Here is a 23,870-nt window from a genome sequence, read left to right on the forward strand (position 1 = left end):
GGGAAGGGCGGACATAGGAGGGGATGTCCTAGTGACGTGGCAGTGGGATGGGAAGTCCTAGTGACGTGGCAGGAGGTGTTTTTGGGATGTCCTAGTAGATGTCCTAGTGGGATGTCCGCCCACTGGAGATGCTCTAAGGGACCAAAATTGGACTTTAGTCTTTATTATAATTTTTTTTTGTTAAGTTATTATACATTCAGTTTGATTTAAGAGGCTCTTTGATTAAATATTTATTTATCAAATTTCATAATTTAATTAATATTTTTTGGCTAATTAAATTTATTTATGTTTCTTTTTCTTTCTTATATATTTTGAAATTAGTTCAATTGCAATATCGAGTCAATAATCATTAGAAAAACAATAAATATATAAATTGATAATGGACAATACCAATAAATTTTGCATTTTCTCAATAATTTTTGAGTCGATATTGCAATTGAATTCATTTTAAAATAAGAAAAAAATAAAACTTAACTAATATACAAGTTAATTAATTTTTGAAGTCTATTATAAAAAAATCCAACCAAATTAAAAATAAAAGTATAAAATCTCTTAAATCAAAATGAATAATGACTTAATGAACCAAAAAAAAATGCAAGAGAATCTAATGAAATAAAATCCATTGATACAAAGACCTAATGAACCAAAAATTTGTAGATTGACCTAGTGAAACAAAATGTATTAATACAAGGATCTCTACATTCTAGATATATATGTTCTTCCTAAATTTTACTAGGTAACTGTTGAATATGCTCAACGAATTTGAAACATAAGATTAGCTGAACGCATAATTTGTTGCTCTTTTTTATCAATCTTAAACTTCTATAAAAGCATGGAAAAATCAAGTTCGATTGCTAAATCCACATTTATGTTTCCATTCAATTCTAAAGTTAAAGACTTTAGGAACAGATTAGAGTTTGCTACTATAAATGCATTACAACAGTAGATCAGTGATGATTAAAACTCTCTTGTGCATTAAAATTTTCAACCATTACAACTTAGGCCTTTAATATTGATAGTAGTGGTACTTTTCCATATGAATATTATATTAGTATTAATGTAAATCGCCCATAAATAACTCAAAAAATCCCCATGAGGTTGGTGATTTAAGTTTTTTTAGAAAAGATCAGTCAACATTAAATTTACGAAAACAAGGGGAAAAATAAAATATTACTTTCAATATCTGAGAAAAACACAAAGATAAAACAATATTAACATCCAAAAAATAAGAAACAAACTGAGATCGATCAACATTGTTTCTTACTACTACTACTACTACTTTATTGGTAAATCTGATAACCTATATGGTTTAATCACTCATACACAAACAATTTTTATTGCAATAAATTATTCTTTGGATATAGTAATTTATATAAGTACTATAATAATTAGTAAACACCCCTTTTGATCATCTGGTCGTAGTTCTTCTCCATTGACTCCATCCACTGTTGAAGCAGCTGCCGTCTAAATCTCTTTATAAATGCTTCTGCACTTTCATTAATATCTCCGGCCGGCTTCATCTCTGCTGCTCCTCGCTGCCGGCCCTCAACCGCAGCCTTGTTTATTGTGTACAAGTTTTGCGCTTCTTTGCTGTAAACCATTTTTCCCTTCTTGGGGATATGATTTTGTCACTTTGTTTTTGCTTGTTTGGATCAAGTAGGATAATAGGCAATTCCATATTTATAGATGAGATACATTATTAATTAATTTGAGTTCGCCGTAGCTTGTAGTTAGATAATAATTTATTTCATACTGTTACAGATTCTTTTGCATTTGATATGATATGCCACCGTGATTAACATACTTTTACTAGATATGATGAAATAGAATATTTGCACAAAAAGCTTGAGCTACACATGATTTTTGGGAGATGATAGAAGTGTACGAGATTCTCTGTGTTTCACTCAAAGCACTTCTTTTCTTGCATTATCATCATTCATGTGATCTCTCTAGAGCAAATTTTTCTTGCAATATATATGTATAATTATAAATTCTCTAAAATGGATCAAATCAGCTAATGGTTTTATTTTAATCTTCTGATGAAAGTTATTGACAAAATAATGTACCAAAGTGTGAAGAAAGGTTTCAAGGAAGTTATCATAATTTTATGATCAATCTAGAGTAGAACGTTTTAGTAAATCCCAGCAACTTAGAAATTAATACTTTCATTATTTGGGGTGTGATCCGTTGCTAACTTTTCTTAAATTGCTAACTTGTTAACTCATCAACGTAGTGTATTAAAAATGTCAACACGATTATACTAAAATGTCAACATAAACTTAAGTTGATATTTTAATATATTGTGTTGACATTAATATTTAAATGTCAAACATAGTTTATTAAAATGTCAACACAAATATGTATTGACATTTTAATGTGATCGAGTTGACATTTTTAATACACTGCGTTAATGAGTTAGCAAGTTATCAATTTAAAAAAAGTTAGCATTATAACACACCCCTTCATTATTTTATATTCATGTCTCCCTTTTTTTTCAATTTGTGGCCAATAAACTAAATAAAGGTGCATATAGGCAATTAGGCATATCGAAGGGAAATTATATTTTCAAAGTTTCCAAGGGGATATCAAATTAGGCTAATATTCTCAATCATTCTGGATGCATGGAACTTATAACTTATCGGATTAAATAGAGAGATAATCATTATTTCCTTCCTAGTCATTACACATTACAAAATGAATCAATTCCTACATTGGTAAACAATTACTCCTACTATTATTCCCTTTAGGGGTGAGCAAAAAAACCGGAAACCGAATATCCGAACCGAACCAAACCGAAATTTTGAAATTCGGTTCGGTTTTTTTCAGTTTTTCGGTTCGGTTCGGTTTTAAAAATAAAAAAAAATTCGGTTTTTCGGTTCGGTTCGGGCGAAGAAAAAAACCAAAAAACCGAATTATATATATATTCTATTAATTTAATGTATTATATTATATATAATATATATATTCTTTTAATACATTGTACTATATAATATATATTATATGTATTATTAATTTTATATTATATATAAATATTCTATTAGTATATATAAAATAAAATAAAATACACATATATAAATATATATTTATATTATTATTTTTTTCAGGTTTTTCGGGTTTTTTTTCGGGTTTTTCGGTTTTGTTCGGGTTTTTCGGTTTTTTAAGTTCGGTTTTCGGTTTTTTCGGTTTTTCGGGTTTGGTTCGGTTTGGATTTTGAACTAAATTCGGTTTTTCGGTTTTGGTTCGGTTTTGGTAAAAAACCGAACCGAAACCCCGAATGCACACCCCTAATTCCCTTAAAAAGTAGGAATTTTTATGTTTCTGTTTTCTTTTTACAGCTTCTGTTACATTCTTGAACTTGTTTGTTTAGGACCTACTTTGGATAGGGAGTTTCTAGAACTTTAGTAGCTTTCAGATATGTTACTGGAAAGTGTAGAATATTAGGCAACTAAATTCTTTCTTTTCCACAATTAGTTAAGTAATACGACAGTTCAAACCTTAAAAAATAGATAAATCAAATCGAGCATATGCTCAGGGCATACATGAATACAACATGGAGCTCGAATGTGATGCAATGGAGAGCATCAAGGCAGCAGCTCAAACGCTACCCGCCCCTCACTTGTACGCCTAAATGGAAGCACGATCATCATCACTCTCCACTCTTGTTGGCTCGGACTTGATGTTGGGTAGAAAGATAGTCTCTGGAGATGATAAGCAAGACGGAGGGCGTATCAGACCCGAGCTTGTCCCGTATGCCTTCCAGCAGAACGACTTTGCAGTCCCAGACAACGACACGAGTTCAATATCTTCCAAGTACAGTTTCTTGCATGGATGACTGTCGCTGCATGACAGTGTGATAGCCTCCTCTGTTGCTGATGTGCCTTTGATGTTCCGGAAAGAGATGCTGTCGATGCTCACTGCTGAAGTCTATATTTTGCAAGAAGACACGATAATGAAAGAGAACTAATTAATCTTGAACAGTGTATATGTATGCTTGCTGATAACTCTTTGTAAATTGAGTGAAACTAGGATAATTTAAATGATACCTGGTTTGCACAAGGCGATGATGAGTCGCAGTAATATTGATCTATGATAATGGGATTAGAGACATTACGCATTTTTATGTTACGAAAGATGATTTTCTGTGCATAACCACTGCCTCCCTATGAATTTCGTAATATGGAGACAAGACACACGGTTAGCAAAATAACAAATCTTTGAAGTATATCAAGATTTTAATGAGCTGTTAATGTATTACCTGCCATGTTTTGATCCTGACCCCGTTCTCAGTATCAAACATAGTCACACCATCGACAACAATATCGTGCACTGTAGCTGATGACTTCAATTTCCCCAAACTTCCTATGCTGCATGATGAGCAATATTAGCAATGCAGCAATTGTTACAACTTTTTTCAATCTTATGACCAATACCTTATACCATGACCAGGTCCACAGATGACATTATTTATACTAATTCTTGTAGAATTGCTGACTATGGATACACAATCATCTCCTGCAAACAATTTTGAGAAATGTTTGAAGTTTGAGAAAATTATTGGAGAATTTAGCAGCAGCGAGATTCAGAGATCGCGAGCAACTAACCTGTAGCAATAGTGGAATCCTTGAGTTGGACATGTGTTGATTCACTTATGTGAACCCCATCAGTATTGGGGCTATCAGATGGTGCTATAACTCTGAGACGGGAAGCTGCAACGTGCCTGCAGTTGGTAAACACCAAGTGATTCTTTTGACTGTTAACCAAAGTAATGTCCCTGATTTTCAAGTTGTTGCATTTGTGGAAAGTGATAGCCTGCATTAGCATTCATTGACATCAATCAGAAAGGCCACTAAACACGTCGGAAACGCATCTTCTTCTAGATTGATGAAGTGAAATTCTTGGTGAAATGCAGGAAGTACTAACCCTTGGTGCATTGGTGCAAGGCTGCCAAAGAAAATTCACAAATAAGTAATATAAACATTTCTTCGTCAAGTAAAGAAAAGGAACGCAGTGTGATCAGGCAGTTTCTCGGGATATATTGAATGAAAAAGGCATACATACAAGCGATTTGTTTCTCTTGCACGATTGATCCCACCATTTTTGGCCCATACCATTGATCGCTCCACCCCCCTCTACTGTGAGGTGGTTTACATCATGGAAGTAAAGCCATTTAAGAGCATCAAAAGCATCCCAGACCTCAGGTTCTCGTGGTGCAACGATAGTACCAGAAATCTACAGCCATTGCAAAGCATTCAGTAGGTTCTGCTATGAGGGCTCATCTGACATCTAACTAGTAAAAGCCTATGAACTGCACATGTTGAGATGGGAATGTATGTAAGATCTTACACTCAAGGTCACATGTGAGTTGCAAGGCCCACCTAAGTTGGTAGGATTGACTAGATAAGAATTCCCAGAAGGAATAACAATTTTCGCAGGAGACGAAGACATAGAACAGGCAACCTTCCAAACATCTTGCAGAATCTGATGCCACCAAAAGACAATAGGCTGAAGTTATAAATGCAACTTAAAAATGGAAGCTTGTAACAATGGTAAGATAACTAGATAAGTATACAGCAATAGGATTGTATTTGGCATATGAAATCAGTAGAGAAACAAAGATGTTAGACTCAAATCTTCTCAGTCATGATTGTCAAGACTATAAAAACAAAGAATACAAGCTATTTACATAAAACTACCAGAATTTGAAAACTAACTTCTTCTTTTTTCTGGAAAACAGCAAAATTCCAAGGATTCCCAAAATGTGACTATTATTAGCATGTCAAAAAGCACCAGCAATCACACAGTTGTCAAAGCACCGACAAACACACACGTCTCAAATAAAGAACGAATGAAATGCTAAATGCACTGAAAATGTGATGTTCGTTTGAAACAGAAGTAACGTAGAGAATTTTGACCTTGCTGTCATCAGTGATTCCATCCCCTCTAGCACCAAATTTATCAATGTTTAGAACCACAGTTTTTTGCTTGCTGCTGTTTCTTGAGAGCCCAGATGAAGGGAGCTGAATTATGGAGTGGAAACCATTTGATTTTGCAGTGTTTGAGAGAAAATAAAGGATGATGCTTAGTAAGTGAAGAAAAGAATATTTGATGGTGATTGGAGAAGAAGCAGATTTCATCTCTGCTATTCACTTCGAATTTTTGTAAACGGATAACATTTATGTAGCTTTATTAGGAGTACTTTTTCTCAAAAACATTTGAAGACAATAATTTACGAAATTGAGTTTCTGCGTAATGACACAAACATCCTTCCCAATTTGCAATATGGCACACCTGAACTTACATTCCATTTTCATTTTTCTCAATTCAAATTAGGGTTCGATCAATCAATCCATTTGCTACTACAAATTTTCAAAGTGTAGCAACGATCTCAAATTAAAGTGTTGATCGCTAATCACCACGGAATTACACAAAAGAGGAGGAGTGGAGATCGATGGCGAGTACTGCGTGGCCATCCGCAACGTCTCTTAACCGTCTCGTCTCTTAACTATTCATGGGTCTCACGGTACTTTTTACTCCATCTCTTAACTAAGAGACAACACCTGCAACCCTCCATCTCTTAACCCTCTCATTCCTTAACTATTCATTCAATTTCATTTTTTATTTTTATTTCCACAAATTCAATTAATAAAAACACACTTCATTAAATAAAATAAAATTACAACTTAAAATTCTAAAAAAATTAAAAACATCATTAATAAAATACTAAAAAAATAAAAAATACATAATTTAAATAAAAAATATATTTTTTTATGGTGGATTAATTTGTGGGAATGATTTGATATTTATAGAAGTGATTGGAGGCTTAAAAAAAATAAAAAATTTTAAAAATTTACAAAAAACGCATATAAACGGCTAGTATATTTTTTGGATTTTTTTTAAAATTTTTTAAAATTTCCTGAATTTTTTAAAAAAAATAAAAAAAAAACATTTTTTCGCATACAAAACGACGCCTACTCGCGGGCCGGCGAGTGGACGTCACGGACGAACCGGAGCTCGCCACATCGTCAACGCGCGTGGCGAGACGTCTCGCGAGCTGTCCCTCCGGGACAGGCGTCTCTCCGAGACGGGATGGAGACGGAAGGCTGCAACGCATTCTCTTATCCGTCTCGTCTCTCCGGGACGAGATAAGAGACGGCTAAGGGATGCGTTGCGGATGGCCTAATTGTCAGCAAACACGACATTCCGATTTACGAAGCTGAAGTTGGTACTCTCCTCAAAGTATGTCTTCTTCGAAATTTCTGTTTTGGATTTGATCGTTTTGCTGAAATTGAGTGTAACTTGGATACTAATCAACAATCTGTGATAAATTATTGTGTTGTGACATAATAGAGCAATTGTGTAATCGACAAACGAAAAAACGTAAAGAGACACAGAATTTACGTGGTTCGCCAATTGGTTACATCCACGGGCAAGAACGGATAACAAATTGTATTATAACTGCAGTTACAGATTTCAGATCTAAGATCGCGATCACAGAACTATGTGCTCTACTCACATATAAATAGGCACACATGAGATCTTATCCTAATTCGGAAACATAATCCTATTCCAATTAGGAAACAGATTCAAGACATACTAACATAATGTAGAAAGAGGATGCTGCTCATCAGCACCAATTCATATTACATGCCGCTTTAGACATTGTTCAGGACATTGCCTGGAATACGAGTGCTATGTGAGATCTCCACTCCATTCACTGAGTATTTTGTGTTTGATGCATCCTTGGTTTTATATACTGGCCACAGTTTCTAATTTAATTCTATGTTTTTGAAGTTTTTGGCATGGATTCATCCCTTACTGTATGTTTTGTGAATCAGGTTTCTAAAATCAGTAGACAGATTCAATGACTTGGTGGCATCCGTTTACGTCACGTCACTGCTGGTCATATCCTTTCATATGTGATATCTGGATGACTATCATTCTCCTATGTGTATTTCCAAGATAATTTTTTTCAGAATCTTTCCTCCTCCCTAAAAGCATAGGGTGGCTTTTGTTTTGCATTTCGTTTTCCTGTTCTTCCCCCGAAAGAAAACAATGGGTTTGATATGATTGGGAAGTTGTTAGTATTGGTACACCGTACATTTATCCTAGTCTACATGCCTACGTATACGTACACGATAGAGTTTCCATTTTGATAATACGAAGTATATAATATAGACAATAATATGCATTTTTTAATTTTAGTAACTTTTTTTCTTTAATATGGGGCTCATTCCCTATTCGCACTACTTTAATTACTTTTATTCTCCACCTCTCTCTTATTTTATTAAATTTGCATTAAAACACGTACCGAACCTATAATGTATATTCTTTTGAAACGGATGGAGTACTATTTTATATCGCTATCAATAATAGTGGATCTATAATAATATAGACAATTAGCCCTAGTAGATCTATAATAATATAGACAATTCGCCCTGGGGCTCAAGCAATTATTCTATTACTACTACTTTCTTGTGACAGAATATTATTCTTATTTGTGTATTTTCTTTTAATCCTTTCGAAAAAACGGTTTCGTTGATGCCAAATCTGATGACCTAACTACCTACTGCCAAGAAAGAATTATCAGGCAAAATTATTAGGGATCTGAATTAATACGATTCACACTTTTTAAATTTTAAAACTGACTGTTACTTTACTTTTTTTAAAACATTCGAATAAATATCATTCCATCGTATCAATCAAATTACACATTTTTCTTTTTAATTTGTCTTAACTAAGATTTCACATTTTTATTTTATAACTCTCTCTTCAATTAATTCACTCAACTACTTTTTTTTCTAAATTTAATTAAATATTCAATTCTCTTTTCTCTACATTTAATACTTTTACACACTCATTTTCTCTTCAATTAACCAACAACTCTTAAAATGACTAAGAAATGTTTCATCTTCTCCTAAAATCTCGTGCCGACTAAAAATGTGTAACCTTAGCCGGATGGAGTACTACTATGGTGTACTACTATGTGGCTACTAGACCCATTATATAATTTGCACTGAATTCATCATAATATCTAAAAGAAAAAGTAAACGAAACCGCCCCTTATAAACAGTAAATATGCATACCTTTCCAGAAATGAAAATAAGATTTGTCAATCTGTGAAGTACTATATGACTTCAAGATCGTTCGAAATATAAACGATAAAAGTCATCGAAATCTCGCTATGGTTCGATCCGCAATCATCGAAGTTGTTCAAATCTCAAATCTCCGCAATATTTCCCCACTGATTTCTAAGATCCACACACATAAATTACTCAAAAGAAAAAGATCTATAAGTTATCTAAGCTTTAACGGATCAAATCAACGAGGAAATAGCAGAAAGACAACATCAAGATCAATTCAATTTTCTCGATTCAAATCCTCATCATCACCTTAATTCCATCGAGACGAACAATTGCAACAAGGAATCCTCACATCACGCGCTTACCGGACTTCGGCGGCCGGCGGCGCGTCTTCTCTCGTTTCCCGAAAGCACCGCAGCATCCGAACGCCGAAACCCTAGGCGAAGGCGGTTCGACCGCCGGAGACACCTTTCCGATACGGAATCCCCTTCCGCCGTTGGATCGGCTCCTATCGATCGCCAATCCAGCGGGCGGCGGCGGCGATTTCTTTGCGGCGGTGGCTATTGGAATTGGATCCTCTTTATTCTCCTCCGTGGTGGTGCTGGTGCTGCTCTCCTCCTTCCGCTCGTTCGCGACCTTATTAAACTGGTCGGCGAGGAATTTGTCGTCCCATACGTATCCCGACGAGCCTTGTCGCCGGAACGATATAGCAGATCTCTGCAAGCTCTCCATTACCGACCTCAAGATTTGTCTACAGGTCTAGATATTTGTGTTGGATTGATGAAAACTGGAGTTGTGGTGGTGGGAATTCCGTAGGATTTTTATGAGATTTTTCTCCGAAACTCTTTTGGACTGCGGAGATTTCTTGGTGATGTTTATATAGGATAATTTTGCATTATTTTATTTATACATAATTATTGATTATATTTAGGTAAAATTACATTTAAAAATTGAAATTATATTACAAAAAACTAGTAATAAAATAAGATATTGAAAATGTCTAGGAAATCCAAATGATGCTAGGAAGAGGATTATGAAGAATATATAGAAAATATAGGATCATTATCAAATTGATGTGAGACAAGAATGAGGGTTCAACATGCCCCTGCACGTGTGAGTTGGAATGCATTATCGGACTTCCATACGTGCAACAAAAAGAAAGATAAAAAGATCCCCATCGAGTTGGGCATGTCTTGATACATGTAGAAATTAGTTTCTCACCCTATAAAAATACCTTATAAGGGGTGTGTTATCTAAAGAATATGTATATGAGATAGTGTACGATTATCATCAAATCAAGGTGGGACAAGAATAAGGTTTCAACAAATTTTGGTACAAATTCGGCCGATTCTTACTGGGGTTACGGAACCGAGCGCCCATAGCTATTTGGTTAACAAGGTATATTATGGTAAGAATTTGATCACTTATACCTCACACCATAATACACATAATGAAGAATAAATTCAATAACATGTGACAATCTACCAAGATCCAACAATACATTCCAACCTCAATATCCAATAAAAAACAGGTGCACAACCTTAGATTAACTATACTCACGAGATACCTCTAATGGCATAAAGACTTTGATCCGGGATTAATAATTATTCTTAAAATATTAAGATTAATACGCAAGTATGAATTTGAGAGTCAAAAGAGTGTGTTATTGAGCAATTTCCTATGAGTGATCACTCTTGATATTGTAAATAATTTCCATGTTACTCGTACTATTATCTCAAAAGACTCAAACCAAACTTCCCAATTTAGTCTAAAAAAAAATTAAAAAAATTTAGTCTCGCGACGTTTAGTTTGAAAAAAAATCATGATTTGATCGAGAACCGAATTGGTTCCCACTAATCATTACAAGAAGTATTTAGTTTAAATTTTGGACAGAACTAATACTACAAGTGTATACATGAAAGAACAATATACACATAAATCCCTCTCTCCAAAAGGAAAAAAGCTATACATCTACAAACACTCATTCCTAAATATTTTTCTATATACATGTGCACAAAACCTAAACTGGCAACTCAGGTTGCAATTGAGGTTGAATTTCCAAGCAAGTTGAAATTCTGTAAGCAATTTGTGTCATATCTGGCCTTGCTTCACAATCCTCAAGCAGAGCTACATTTGCAACATCCACCAATAATTTGAGCTGCTCAACATTAACATCACCAAGTTTGAGCTTAGGGTCCAACATTTTGACCAAGACCTCCACGTCATCGCTCTTCCGGTACTCCTCCGTCCACTCAGCCAGCGTGGACGAGCCCTGGAGCGACTTCATCCCCGTGATGAGCTCCAGGAGCAAGACTCCAAAGCTGTAGACGTCGCTCTTTGGGGACACTATCCCCGTGTCTAGGTAAATAGTGTCGATGTAGCCCAGGGAGCCCTTGACTGCTATCGGGGTGTGGGCCCTCTGGGCGTGACTGCCAAGCTTGCAGAGGCCGAAGTCTGCAAGCTTGGCATGGTCGTCATTGATGAGGAGCACATTGGACGACTTAATGTCGCGGTGTATGACAGGGGGGTCGGCCACTGAGTGGAGATAATCGAGGGCGTACGCAATGTCCAGCGCGACACTAATGCGATTGCGCCATTTCAGCGTGCCCGAGTAGTGGCCCTGCCGCGTGTGCATACGGTCGAATAGGCTTTTGTTTGGGACGTATTCGAGAAGTAGCAGTTGCTCCCCTGTTTCGAGAGCAGAGTGATCATTAGACTATTTTTACTACTCCCTCTGTCCCCAAATAGTATGAACTTTGAATTCAGCACGAGTTTTAATAAATAAGGGAAAAGGTAAGAGAGAGGGAGAGAGGTGGTAGTGGAAATAATGTTAGTGGAGAGTGGGGCCCACATTATTATAATTGTATATGTTGTAAATAAAATGATGTATATGGTTAGTAGTTGTTTGAATTTTTTAAAATTAAAAAGTTCATATTCTTTAGGGACGGACGAAAAAGGAAATAGTTCATACTCTTTGGGGACGGATGGAGTATAAGGTGTCAATTTGTATTTAATTTACATCATATACAAAAATATTAATCAATCAAGACTTTTAATTCCAACTTATATATTTGCATGGAGTGAAAAATCAAAATTCATGAATAGGTTGTGCAGAATGGTAGTACGATTCTTTATCGAACTGACTCAAATTTAAAGCCTATATATACTGTCGAGTTGATCATCTTCTTGTTTCGGCCTTTCGATAACCCGATTTGATATCATGTTAGAAGATTATATGGAATTATTGCATAGGGAGATTTAATCATAGTAATGAAAAGTAGAATTGAGAAAAGGCCTACCTTTGTCGAGACAGAATCCAAGCAAGCCAACGAGATTAGGATGAGAAATCCTTAGCAAAACCGAGACCTCATCAAGAAACATCTTCTGGCTGCCGCCTCTCTCTGCCAAGACGCGCTTCACGGCTCCGAATCTTCCGTCTCCAAGCTCAGCGAGGTACACATAGGACGTGGCCCCGACCCCAATCCTAATCCTAAAATCGCTCGTGGCCACCTTGAGCTCCTCGAGGGCGTACGTCCTAATTATCGACGAAGCAACTCTTGTCTTGTGATTGATCACTTGTATCGAGTGATCTGGATTGCTCTTATCACCAATCTTGCTCGAAGGTCTGCGGTCGCGATCATTGGACTCGAGGTAGATGGCCCATTTTCGTACAATGGCGGTGAGGATTATCACCATTGCTATCGCGTCCATGGCCAAATAGCTTCGTCGATTCGACGTGGAGAAACCAAGGAACCACATTCTTGCTTTGCTTGTGTCTCTTGAGATTTATGATTGAATGTTGTTTTTTCATTGTTTAGTTTTTGTCTTGATTGTGTGGGTATGTAGGAGTTTGATAAGTGATGAAGATTCATGAATTTGTATTTTTGCATGCCTAGATTGTGCCTGTGTTGTGCGTGAGAGAAAACATGTGGATCACAAGTCATGGTTGTGTCTTTTCTTGTGGTCAATCGAGAAGACTTCAAATTCTTACTTATTTATAGTGATTTAATGCTGAGTTTTGTTCATGTGATGTTGATATGTGTTGTGGTAAGACCGTTAATTAAACAATCTGGGTGATTAAATATTCTCTTAACCAGAGCCATATAGACAAAGGGCAATTCTATTTGTCTCATATTCAATTCGAAATTTGGACTTAGTTCTTATAGTCCCTAACTACTATGATAAACTTTATTAGAAATAGATCAACAAACGAAAAGGGGAAGGTTAGGAGTGAATTGGGTTTATTCATCTTTATTTTCATTTGCCAATAAAGTCATTTCTAATTCATTTCCATACCAATGAGTTCTTGCAATATACCCCCATGGGACCATTAAGATAAGCGTGTTACAATTATAAATATAATATAAAATGTCATTCAAAATTGTCGACTTAATTTGTAATTTTGCACTTTGTTGGTGACAATGACTAAAAGTGCTTGACACATGGAAACGATAATTGAGTTGGCCACATTCATTATTAGGACATTATTTCAAACTAAATACCACATTCGTTCCCACCACTAATTTCTAATTTACGTCAAAAGGCATCATCATCTCGTGCCCAAAAATGTCAAAAAAAATCAATACTTGCAACAAAAATTAATGAAAAACAACCCACCAACTAAAACCTAACACAATATGTATTTATATTATTTTGTGCTTAATTGATAGTAGTATTTTTTTTGTGTATCCTTCACATTCAAGAAAAACTATCTTCTCAAAGGTTTTATGAGATCTCTTAAGTTGAACTGCAATGCTAAACTGTAGATGTAATAGTTAAAACTGCAATGCTAAACTGTAGATGTATTTATATTCGTCCTCTGCACAGAGCCAGCACTAATCAACGAGCTTTATCGCTTCAAAAGGGTTCGCTCCGTTGCCTCTTTGGCCCGCGCAACTGTCAAGCATGCTCAATCTGCAGAGAGAAGAAGTAAATAGAGAAAGCTACATAGCAAGTTCATGTGAATGTCAATACAAATTTCTGTATGTTACATTTATAAAAATCGTACGTACGTGTAAGCTGTAAATCTATGTTCGACGGGCTATGTAAGCAATATCATCCATTCAAGTGGCATGTTGCACTATGTCTAGAGCTCTTGAGATTTAGAATCAAGAATTCTAGCAAGGAAGCTAAGTGAGAACGAAAATTCACCAAGAACTGGAACGAAGCTAATATAATGAAAAAAGTCGAATCATGGAATACATTTCGATAAAAATGTAGCGTGGTTATAGAGTCAGTACAACTGATGGATACACACAACATTGGACAAATCACGTAGGATCTACAAGAATAACTAGATTTCTATTTATAGGCAACAAATACATAAGAAAATTCATAGAGCTAATCCGTCTGTTCATTCAATTTGTTCAATCTAATCACGATACTAGCTACTGGAGTTTTCATAGTAATATCCCAGGAAAGGAAGGAAGGACAGCGATAAGAGCATCACCATATCCAACGGGATCTGAGAACATAAAAGTAAATAAGAAGCGTATCAGTGGATGCAAAACAAGAGATTGAAGAACTACAGAGGTTAAGTAATGAAGGATGCTAACCGCCATCTTCTTTAAGTATCTTAACGACCTCGCCAGAAATGTCAGACTGCCAAAAAACAAATACAGTAAAAGGGAATGAATGAATGTATAATTTTAACATGCATAGTGTACATAAAAAGTGCATGAGTTATACAAGGATGAAGGATGGATGGATGGTGCAAGTTAATGTAACATGTAGATTTTAGCCCAGTGACAGAGAATGGTGATTGAAACCAGGCCAAACCTCAACAGGTAGTTCACCACCTAGCTGTTCGATGTAGCAGAGCACCTGACCCTCCTTCACTGTATCCTTCTGTTAAGCAGTATCATAAACTGTTCAGTTGAGGAAATTGCAGATGATATTATAGTAAAGAAGCTTTTAAAGGGTGCTAATAATGAGCCATGGTAACAATGTTAAACTCGCCCATAAACAAACGAACGGACAAAATATGGAAGCTCACCTTTAGAATAATCATTCCATATCAAAATATGTATAATTGATATAGAGAATCCCATTGAAGTTAACTAAACTTGGATAAGTGTCCTTTTCCACTTTAACATTGGCAAAATCTGTAATGTCCCATATCGAGTGGGAAATGGACTCTTCAAGCCCATTGTGCTGCTTTAGCACTAGAGCCCCACCCCTCATGTGGGCTTGAGGTGTTATAAAATTTATGTTTAAAAGTTGTAGAATATAGAGCTCTGATTATGCAAGTTGATGAATGACATTTGGATGAAGTTTTGGTATTATGAATGAAAAATACATTTCAAGATTTTGGGCAAGACAAATGGTTTCAGCTTTTGGCAACCTAAAATTGATACCCCAGAAGAAACCCATGAACCCATTAAATAAGACTTTCGATCATGTGTATCGCCATAATATGCTTCAGCAATTGTGGCAAGAAAACAAAGTCCACCCCCTCTGAGAAGAAAAATCAAGTTAAAATGAATTTGAAAGATGAATCAAACTGGAGGGTGCTAATGCACCAATCTATATTTGATCGATTGATCTGAGGTTATCCATACACCAAATAATTAAAAACAACTTGTGCCTAGGAAGTCCCTTTGTTTCTTTGGTCCAATATTTTCTAAAGCCCAATAATTTAAAATAAACAAAGCAACACGACTTGAAGAAACAGATACCTCTTTGCAAGATGGAGGAGCACGTTTCCCTTTAATCGTCCTAGATCTCCTAAAGTATCCAACCTACATCACAATAACAAAAGTTAATGGCTATATTGAAGAGACCATCATGCATATGAATAGCACCCGTGCATTCTTACCCTTGGAGATTGAAGTATCGCCAAACCTTCATCCACTGCCTTGTCAAGCAAGGTCTGAACTCTTCCAGAGAAAGATGATGGTTTGGTGAGGGCTAAAGGCGGTGACGGTTCAGAATTATCAGAGGCAGGGGTTTCAGTAACTGATTGGGCGGAGACTGGTGCAGGAACTGGAGCTTGTGGAGGAGCGCTCTGCTCAGCCGATTCTCTTGTCACATGTAATTGAAACTCCCCAAGCTAATGATGTAAATATAGATAAGAAACCAGACAGACTATTAGACTTGATTAATAGAAGCATTCATTGTGTGTATAATCTTGCCGAGGATGAAAATATAAAAGGAAATAGTGAACTTTCTTACTTTAAGTTCAAACTGCATTACTGATTTTGTGTCACACATAACTGTCAGAAGAGATTCTACCTGCAAAATGAGAATTTCAGGAAGGTTTTTTATAAACTGTGTGTGTTCATGAGCGTCAGAATAGAATAACAATCAACAAAATAACAAGTACAACAAAATGTGAATCTTAGCATAGGATTCAGGCAAAACTGAAATTGAATCCTAATGGGTAGTTGAGCATTTGAAATGAACTGATAGGAAACTGAAGGTTATAAAGTGACAACTCCGGAAAACATCAGTACCCAATGATACAAGGCACCATGCACATTATAGAAAGAAAGGTTTATCCATTTTTTCATTAGTAATAATTTAGGATCAGAATGGTCTTGTTTATCTAATACAAAGTACAAACAGTAAATTCCCCACCTTGTGCTTTGGTCAATTAGTCCAAAACTAATGTTCAGTATCTTTCTTTTCATCAGAATCAATCTTATAAGCAATGAATGCAGTGAAGTAACAAAAAATCCATAACTAGGATTTTAAAAAAAATATCTTCATGCGAATAACAAAAACTCACCTCAAACGGATTGGGAACGTATGTGCTTGGCACATCAGATGACAGACTTTCTTCAGGGTTGTCCTCCAAATTTGTAGTAGCTGTTGGTTAAAGAATATGAGAAAAACAAAGTAATCAAGGCTGTGACATCGATCCATCTGCCAACATCTATCACACACTATAGGTAACATAAGAACGAGAGGACCCTCTCTTTCCTATCACTGACATTTCCATTTCCATTTTCATTTCCATTTCCATTTTCATTTGTTCCTTTTTGGCACATAATTTGACTGCCAAATGTGTATCTAAATACTGCAAAACGTCATCCTGACATAAATCCTCTGAAACAGATTGAGCTCAAATGTATCTCCAATCAAGAACTCACAGTATGCAAAATGATCAAGTGCCTATACAAATAAAACAGATGAAAATTTCCGAGACAGATAAGCATAGTCCACCTTGAGAAACCAACTCATATAGTAATAAAAACCACCAACTCTGGGACTAAAATCAATCTCAATAAACTCACTCAAAAAAAATTCTTAACTTTCTACACCTTTTACTACTTTTAGAACACGCCACAGAAGCCATCAGAAAACTACAAAACTGAGCATAGAAAACAAAACTAGCTCTCAATAAACACAACTATCAAAGCTAAACAGAGTACAGTCACTTAAACAACCTAGCTAACAAAATTAGCACTCACAATCAGGCCCAGCCTCGGATTTCGAACTCCGGCACCCAATCATCAAAGCCTTCTTCGATTTGTATGACAATGCCAACGGGACATATTTTGGGGGCTTCAAACCATACAAAGTCTGCAAATTGATGAATTTGGGTGTAACAATGCCCCACTCCAAGTTTGCAACTTTAAGGGTTGAAGTCCCAAAACCGCCTGAAATATATATGTATACATATCAAAACCCACAAAATTGATGATACATATTCTCATCTCAGTGCAAGTTCCACAAAATTCTTCTTCAAGTTCAAGGCATAAATTTCTGGGAACTAAAGCACGAAAATTCCACGAATTCGGGCAGAACAGAGAGTCAATGCAGGATATGTTTTGGTGGGATCAATCAATAATCGTTAGAGCATTTACATAAACGAGAATTGTTAGACCACGAAATATAGACAGAGAGAGAAGACTAACACGCAGCCATGAGAAAGTGATGAGCAGTTGATAACAGAATTGTGTTGTCGGTGCGGCAGTTGAGTGACTGAAGAATTCAGATTTTGTAAGCTTTCCACAAACGATTACTACTGATTTTAGATTATCCTTTCGTCGTTTATTGTTTTTTCTTTTCTTTTTCTTGTTTTATTAGACACTCCATTTAGCAGTAATTAATTGATGAGCCACCTCATCAGTTTTATCCTACTACCCCCATCTACAGTTGGGCGCCCTAAGGCGCGCCATATGCATTTTTTTAATTGAATATTTAAATAACTACAAAAATTAGAAAAAAAACTTCATTTCATTTATAAAAATTAATACATTACAATACGAATTAAAAAAATATGCAAACTCAGCGACGGCGGTTACGGGCCCACACTTCTTCAATCATGTCGTTCATGAGCTGAGCATGGTCTTGTTGGTTGCGCATTGAGGTCTGTCTAGATAGAACCTCATTGAAGCCCGGCGGTAATCCTCTAGTGTGGGGCTCGGTCGTCATGCTGGACGAGCTAGATGCACTGTCATCATCGTTCCACTAAGTGATGTTCCCACCTTCATGCTCGACTATCATGTTGTGCTGATTATGCACGCATACATGACATTGGCGATGACTTCCTTGAACCAGAGACGAGCCGGCCCTTTCACAATTGCCCACCGTGCTTGGAGCACACCAAATGCCCGCTCGACATCCTTCCGCGCCGACTCCTGCTTTTGCGCAAATAAAACATTCTTCTCACCAATTGGGCAGCTGATCGTATTCACAAAAATAGGCCACCGTGGGTATATGCCATCGGCCAAGTAGTACCTCATTTGGTATTGGCGCCTGTTGGCAGTGAACTCGATGGTCGGGCCGTTGCCATTGCATTGCTCGGTGAAGAGGGTGGATGAGTTGAGGACGTTAATGTCGTTGTTCGACCCGGCTACGCCGAAGTAAGCATGCCAGATCCAGAGCCGATGGTCAGCGACGGCTTCGAGGATCATCGTCGGGCGGCTGCCCTTGTATCCACTAGTGAATTGGCCTCTCCACGCCGTCGGACAATTCTTCCACTGCCAGTGCATACAGTCGATGCTCTCTAGCATCCCAGGAAAGTCGTGCGCCGTCTCGTGCATTTTCATCAGGCCCTGGCAATCAGTGGCAGTCGGCTTGTGCAAATATGTGTCGTCGTAGGCCTCCACAACTCCCCTACAAAATCTCCTCAGGCACTCTCGGCCTATTGTATCCCCGACGTGGAGGTACTCGTCAAAGATGTCCGCCACGGTGCCGTAGGCCAACTCACAGATTGCAGTCGTGCACTTTTGCGACGGTGTAAGGTCGGGTCTGCCAATGCCGTCTTCCCGATACGTCATGTATTCATCACGTGACGACAACATCCGGACAATGCTGAGAAAAAGGTAACGCGGATTCTAAACCAGCGGCGGAAAACAGTCGGTCCCCACCGTGGTTGATCGGCAAAATAGTCTGCAACCAGACGTTGGTGAGCTGTCGCGTGGTCACGTCGGACAGACGTCCGACGTCGAATAGGCCTGTGGATCTGCTCCGCCGCCGCTGCCTACTCGCGCTGCATTTCGAATAAGCATTCTGCCATGGCCTCTTCAACGGCTGCATCTAAGGCTTCCGAGGTCAAACTACCTGACTCTGAGGAACTAGAACTAGTGGTGTCGTCGTCGTGGTTCATTTTGGTATGCGAGAGAGGTAGAAATGTGAGAGATGAGCGTAATGAGAGAGGCGAGATGTTCGTATGAACAAGTGAATGAGAAACGAGGTTTAAATAGATAAAATTCAGAAAAAAATAAAAAACGCGTGCCATCGTCCGCGCACATCGTCCGCCTAGCCCACAATGGGGCGCCCGATGGCGCGGACGATAGCACGCTTTTTTTATTTTTTGTATAAATACCCCTACCCCACCTTCATTTGTAACATTTCATTTGTAATATCCGAAAAAAAAAAATATAGAATTTTATTCTTTTAAGTAAGGTTTGAATTTTTGTGAATATCTTGTTTAAGATATGGTTGGTAAATCTTATTTGTTTATTTTTTTTTTTTTGTGGATATGTTCTTACCTAAGCATTTGTTAGTTGGGATAATTAATTAATCAATGAATTAAACATCCTAATTAACTAATTGTTTTCTCTCCCTCTCCCTCTCTCTTTTTCGAAAACCCCTCCCCCTCTCCCACTAATTTCTCAACCTCTCCCCACTCCTCACAACCGATCCAAAATAGAAAAAAAACTATCCACTCTCTCTCAACCTTTCCCTCTCACCGTCGCTCATTTCTCTCTCTCTCGAAGTTGTTCTCTCACCGGTAAGGCTTCTCTCTTTCTCCCCCTCGGTTCTCACCTTTTTCCTTTCACTCCCTCTCATCGAATCTTGGATTCTTCAAGGTGTTACTCTCTCTCGTTGTGAATCGGAGTCGGAAGAGGAAGTAAAGCGTTTGAACTACGTTTGAACTATCCGGGAAAGGTAACCCAAGACCCTAACTCATGATAATTTCGAAAACACATGCATTTAGGACGTTTTGAATGTTTTAGATGCTGAATAGGCTTTGTGATTATGTGTTGGTGTGGGGTATGTCTTCGGTGGTGACTGACAGTGGGTTCCGACCCCTTTTTGACTGAGCAAACGATCTCCTTTTAGTACTAAATTTTAACTGTTTAAACTTGGGTGTGTCTTCTGTGTGGTGTGTAAATTTCAGCTTCATTGGATGTCGGATGATTTTATAATGATTTTTGTAAGTAAACTGCGCTTTTCTGCGAGATGTACGTTTTTGGGGGATGTATTTGTGTGCAATGGGGGTGATTCTGTGTGCTTCGATAGTGTGAGGTATGTGGATGTGTTTGGCCAGGGGATGGCTCGGGGAAAACAGCGTTTGGTTCGGGTGGTTTGTGTGTGTTGGCCGAGAGTTTTGGGGTTCGGCCTAGGGCAGTGTTGTGGAGAGTTTTGAAGGGTTGATCCCATGGGTTTGGGTGTGTTTTGGGATGTAGAATGTATGGTGGGAATGTCGTATAAGGTTTGAGAATCGTGGGTTGGGGGAAAACGGGTGTACACTTGATCGGGCCAGGTGCCGAGCCAGTGCCGAGACAGGTGCCGCGCCAGGTGCCGAGCCAGATGCCGAGACAGACGCTGAGCCAGTGCCGAGCCAGGCGGCCGAGACGGTCGGCCGAGGTGCCGAGCCAGGCGGCCGAGACGGTCGGCCGAGGTGCCGAGCCAGGCGGCCGAGACGGTCGGCCGAGGTGCCGAGCCAGGCGGCCGAGACAGTCAGCCGAGGTGCCGAGCCAGGCAGCCGAGACGGTCGGCCGAGACACCGAGCCAGGCCGAGACGCCGATCCTTTTTCCGAACCTTTTCCGAGCCAAGTGAGCCGTTTGCACAGTGAGGGTATGCCGGGAGTATGAGTGTTGCGTGTGTGTCGTGTGCGCGTCTTGGGTACGTGGTATGCGTGTCGGGTGCGTGCGTGGTGTGTTCCGGACGTGTGATTTTGTGTGATTGGCTTATAAGATGTTGTTAAGTGTGTGTACGTGTAACGTGCTAGATGTTGAAGTCATCCACGTAGGAATCATGCATTGTCGTTTAAACCTCGTCTTTCCTGACTCTAATTATGATATTTATTTATCTTTCAAAAGGGTGATCTTTTACGAGGAAATTGTGGTTGAAGAAGGGAACTATTTAAAAGCTAAGCAATTGAGGTGGGCTTTTCTACCCTACTATTTTGTGGGTTATCTTTAATACGGACGCTGTTCCGGAAATGTTTATGGAGATGAACTGTTTGTCTTGCCAATTGTTTTGTTTTGAAACCTATCTGAAGTGGTTTACCACATATGTTTAATCGAATTCGGGTCTGTTGGGCTGCGAACCCTCATGCTAGTGTACACGAGATCGGGAGCCATCTGAGAGCAAGTTGGCCGGTCTAGTTGACCTGGGGTGTGGCCACGCCCCTTGTCACCCGTTGGATCAGATAGTGTATGATGGTGGGAATAAGGGTGGCAATATCTGAAAATGACTGCGCAGTCGAATTTATGAAATATGTTTTAGTGTACTTGGGTTATTTTCTTACACTTAAAACCCCAAGGTTACACTGATATGGCATGACAAACTATGATTTTGGCGTGTGTCCACTGAGTGCAATAAGTACTCAGCCCTGCATGTTGTTTTCTTAATGTGCAGGTTGAGCGACGATGGAGATGACGGATGTTGAGCAATTAAAGTCAAAATTGTGTTTTTACTTTGCCTTTTGGATGGTGTCGTGTCGTCATACCCGGCATTATCTATCTCTTGGTCTTTTCCGCTGCTTTGTAATCCGATACAATGTTTTCATTTAAACTCTGTTTACTTTAACTTTAGAAATGTCGCTACAGTACATTGTTTTGAAGTGAACTTCCTCTAATTAAACGTTTTCGGGTCAAGTATTCTTGTTCTCCCCTTTCTTCCCCGCTTCTTTATTCCTCCCCTAGTCGCGGTCCACCGTACTTCCTATCCTTAGGAAATGCGGGCGTGACAGAGTGGTATCAGAGCCTAGGTTTTCTTTCTGCTCTGGATCCAAGAGTCTTTTTCTGTTTTGAGTAAGTTTTCAAAAGTGTCATTGGCTCAACATCCGACTCATCGCACTCAACCTGAAATGAGGTAATGAAAATTTTGAATTTTTTGGAAAGTATATGGAAGTGGAGGAAATTGTGATTTTGGGTTTTGAAAATGATTTTTGGAAAGTTTAAGTAAATATTGATGCATGTGGAAGGGTACAAAGTGATGTGAAAAGTTGGAAATTATGAGAGTTATGAACTGTTATTGTGTGTTGAATTTATATGAAAGCATGTGGCTGATGTGTGATGGTATGATGACGTGAATGTTGATGTGAGCTTTTACGTGTGAATGTGTTGGCCTTTTGAATGATTGAACTTAGACGTGAGAGGTTTCACTAGTGCTTCTTGGACCTATAGTAGATAAGGACTTTTGGCCTTTGAACACCAGCGGGCTTGGAATTAGAACAGCGATACGTCTGCATACACATATCTCTCTCTTCTTCGGTTATGCACCCTGTTTTTATATGCGAGGCGATTGTTTCTGTTTTTCTATAGATGGCGCGTATGTTCCGAACCCCGCGACGGAGTGATCGTGATAGACTTAGGGCACAGAGGGTGCTCAGGGAGTATAGGGTGTACCGGAAGAAGGATCACATACCGTTGATTGAGTTCGTAGCGCACTTCGATACCCTCTGGAGGGCAGCTCAGGAGTTCGGAGTGACAGAGCATGACGGCATTGAGAAGCTAATAGAATTGCTCCCTGACAGCTGGAAGGAGTGGGCTGAAAGAACGGCGAGGAGGTACACGTGGCATGAGCCCGTTACCGATGACATGGTGGGCGACATGGCTGGCTTTCGGAAGGCCGTGTATTGTGCATTGGTAGACTCTCGCGAGGAGCAGGCCCCACAGGATGTGCAAGAGAGGATCGTGTATCAGGACAAGTACGTGAGTATGTACGAGGATGAGCAAGGGTTTGAAGACGACTATGAGGAGGAACCCGAGGAGGCTCCGCAAGGGAACCCCGAGGAGGACGATGACGAAGACCCGGAGGAAGGGCCTATGGATGAGGATGATCGAGTCGTAGTCTAGAAATAGAATAGTTGATGTCTTTTTAGTTTTGTTTTTAGTACGATCTGCTCTTGGGAAACAACGTTTGACCTCCTTTCTTTTAATGAGAATTTGATTTTGATATATATCCTATGTGTTGCATCTTACTACATGAAGATTATGAGAAAATTTTGAGAAAGTGGTAATTTTGGATGAGAATTGTAGTAACACTTTTTGGATATTGAATCAGAATGCCGCCAAGACGTGTACGCCAACCACGACAAGGACCCAACGTGGAGGCACCACCTCCACCACCACCTCCACCCCCGCCTCAGCAAGAAAGATTCA

General features: G+C 38.5%; 4 protein-coding genes across 5 annotated transcripts; all 4 read right to left on the reverse strand.

Annotated features, from left to right (window-relative positions):
• Nucleotides 1–3,437: 3,437 nt before the first annotated feature.
• LOC121805906 (probable polygalacturonase At1g80170) lies at nucleotides 3,438–6,185 on the reverse strand. The gene is made up of 9 exons (XM_042205938.1): nucleotides 5,913–6,185; nucleotides 5,344–5,478; nucleotides 5,059–5,229; nucleotides 4,921–4,941; nucleotides 4,602–4,809; nucleotides 4,431–4,512; nucleotides 4,256–4,364; nucleotides 4,044–4,160; nucleotides 3,438–3,924 (listed from the first exon to the last, which is right to left on the reverse strand). The coding sequence occupies exons 1-9, from the start codon at nucleotides 6,132–6,134 to the stop codon at nucleotides 3,625–3,627; spliced, it is 1,365 nt and encodes a 454-aa protein (XP_042061872.1). The 5' UTR covers nucleotides 6,135–6,185; the 3' UTR covers nucleotides 3,438–3,624.
• A 2,875-nt stretch (nucleotides 6,186–9,060) lies between these two features.
• On the reverse strand, nucleotides 9,061–9,952 carry LOC121805909 (MAPK kinase substrate protein At1g80180-like). Its single transcript, XM_042205942.1, has one exon. It carries the CDS (start codon nucleotides 9,810–9,812, stop codon nucleotides 9,429–9,431), a length of 384 nt encoding a protein of 127 aa, XP_042061876.1. The 5' UTR covers nucleotides 9,813–9,952; the 3' UTR covers nucleotides 9,061–9,428.
• A 1,073-nt stretch (nucleotides 9,953–11,025) lies between these two features.
• LOC121805907 (probable receptor-like protein kinase At1g49730) lies at nucleotides 11,026–12,839 on the reverse strand. Its single transcript, XM_042205940.1, has 2 exons — nucleotides 12,380–12,839; nucleotides 11,026–11,768 (listed from the first exon to the last, which is right to left on the reverse strand). The coding sequence occupies exons 1-2, from the start codon at nucleotides 12,837–12,839 to the stop codon at nucleotides 11,101–11,103; spliced, it is 1,128 nt and encodes a 375-aa protein (XP_042061874.1). The 3' UTR covers nucleotides 11,026–11,100.
• Nucleotides 12,840–14,254: 1,415 nt separating this feature from the next.
• On the reverse strand, nucleotides 14,255–18,073 carry LOC121805908 (biotin carboxyl carrier protein of acetyl-CoA carboxylase 2, chloroplastic-like). 2 transcript variants are annotated; one of them, XM_042205941.1, is made up of 9 exons: nucleotides 17,942–18,073; nucleotides 17,495–17,683; nucleotides 16,810–16,889; nucleotides 16,254–16,313; nucleotides 15,898–16,131; nucleotides 15,758–15,820; nucleotides 14,859–14,927; nucleotides 14,636–14,681; nucleotides 14,255–14,544 (listed from the first exon to the last, which is right to left on the reverse strand). In XM_042205941.1, exons 1-9 carry the CDS (start codon nucleotides 17,949–17,951, stop codon nucleotides 14,480–14,482), a joined length of 816 nt encoding a protein of 271 aa, XP_042061875.1. In that variant the 5' UTR covers nucleotides 17,952–18,073; the 3' UTR covers nucleotides 14,255–14,479. The 2 variants fall into 2 exon arrangements, 1 of the variants encoding a protein (XP_042061875.1); XR_006051551.1 differs by having other exon boundaries at nucleotides 14,363–14,544; nucleotides 14,769–14,927.
• Nucleotides 18,074–23,870: the final 5,797 nt, after the last annotated feature.

The sequence above is a fragment of the Salvia splendens genome, chromosome 5 (genome assembly GCF_004379255.2).
Source record: "Salvia splendens isolate huo1 chromosome 5, SspV2, whole genome shotgun sequence".
In the NCBI taxonomy this organism is placed as follows: domain Eukaryota; kingdom Viridiplantae; phylum Streptophyta; class Magnoliopsida; order Lamiales; family Lamiaceae; genus Salvia; species Salvia splendens.

Excerpts from the sequence above, each read along its gene's own strand:
- LOC121805909 (XM_042205942.1), bottom strand. The coding sequence starts at position 9,812 with ATGGAGAGCTTGCAGAGATCTGCTATATCGTTCCGGCGACAAGGCTCG.
- LOC121805908 (XM_042205941.1), bottom strand. Across the intron at positions 16,314-16,809 it reads ACGTTCCCAATCCGTTTGAG|GTAGAATCTCTTCTGACAGT; the intron begins GTGAGTTTTTGT and ends CTCATTTTGCAG. Across the intron at positions 14,682-14,858 it reads GTGGTGAACTACCTGTTGAG|TCTGACATTTCTGGCGAGGT; the intron begins GTTTGGCCTGGT and ends GTTTTTTGGCAG.
- LOC121805906 (XM_042205938.1), bottom strand. The coding sequence starts at position 6,134 with ATGAAATCTGCTTCTTCTCCAATCACCATCAAATATTCTTTTCTTCAC. Across the intron at positions 5,479-5,912 it reads GAATCACTGATGACAGCAAG|ATTCTGCAAGATGTTTGGAA; the intron begins GTCAAAATTCTC and ends TGGTGGCATCAG. Across the intron at positions 4,365-4,430 it reads GGACCTGGTCATGGTATAAG|CATAGGAAGTTTGGGGAAAT; the intron begins GTATTGGTCATA and ends CTCATCATGCAG.
- LOC121805907 (XM_042205940.1), bottom strand. The coding sequence starts at position 12,839 with ATGTGGTTCCTTGGTTTCTCCACGTCGAATCGACGAAGCTATTTGGCC. Across the intron at positions 11,769-12,379 it reads TGGATTCTGTCTCGACAAAG|GGGAGCAACTGCTACTTCTC; the intron begins GTAGGCCTTTTC and ends CTCTCGAAACAG.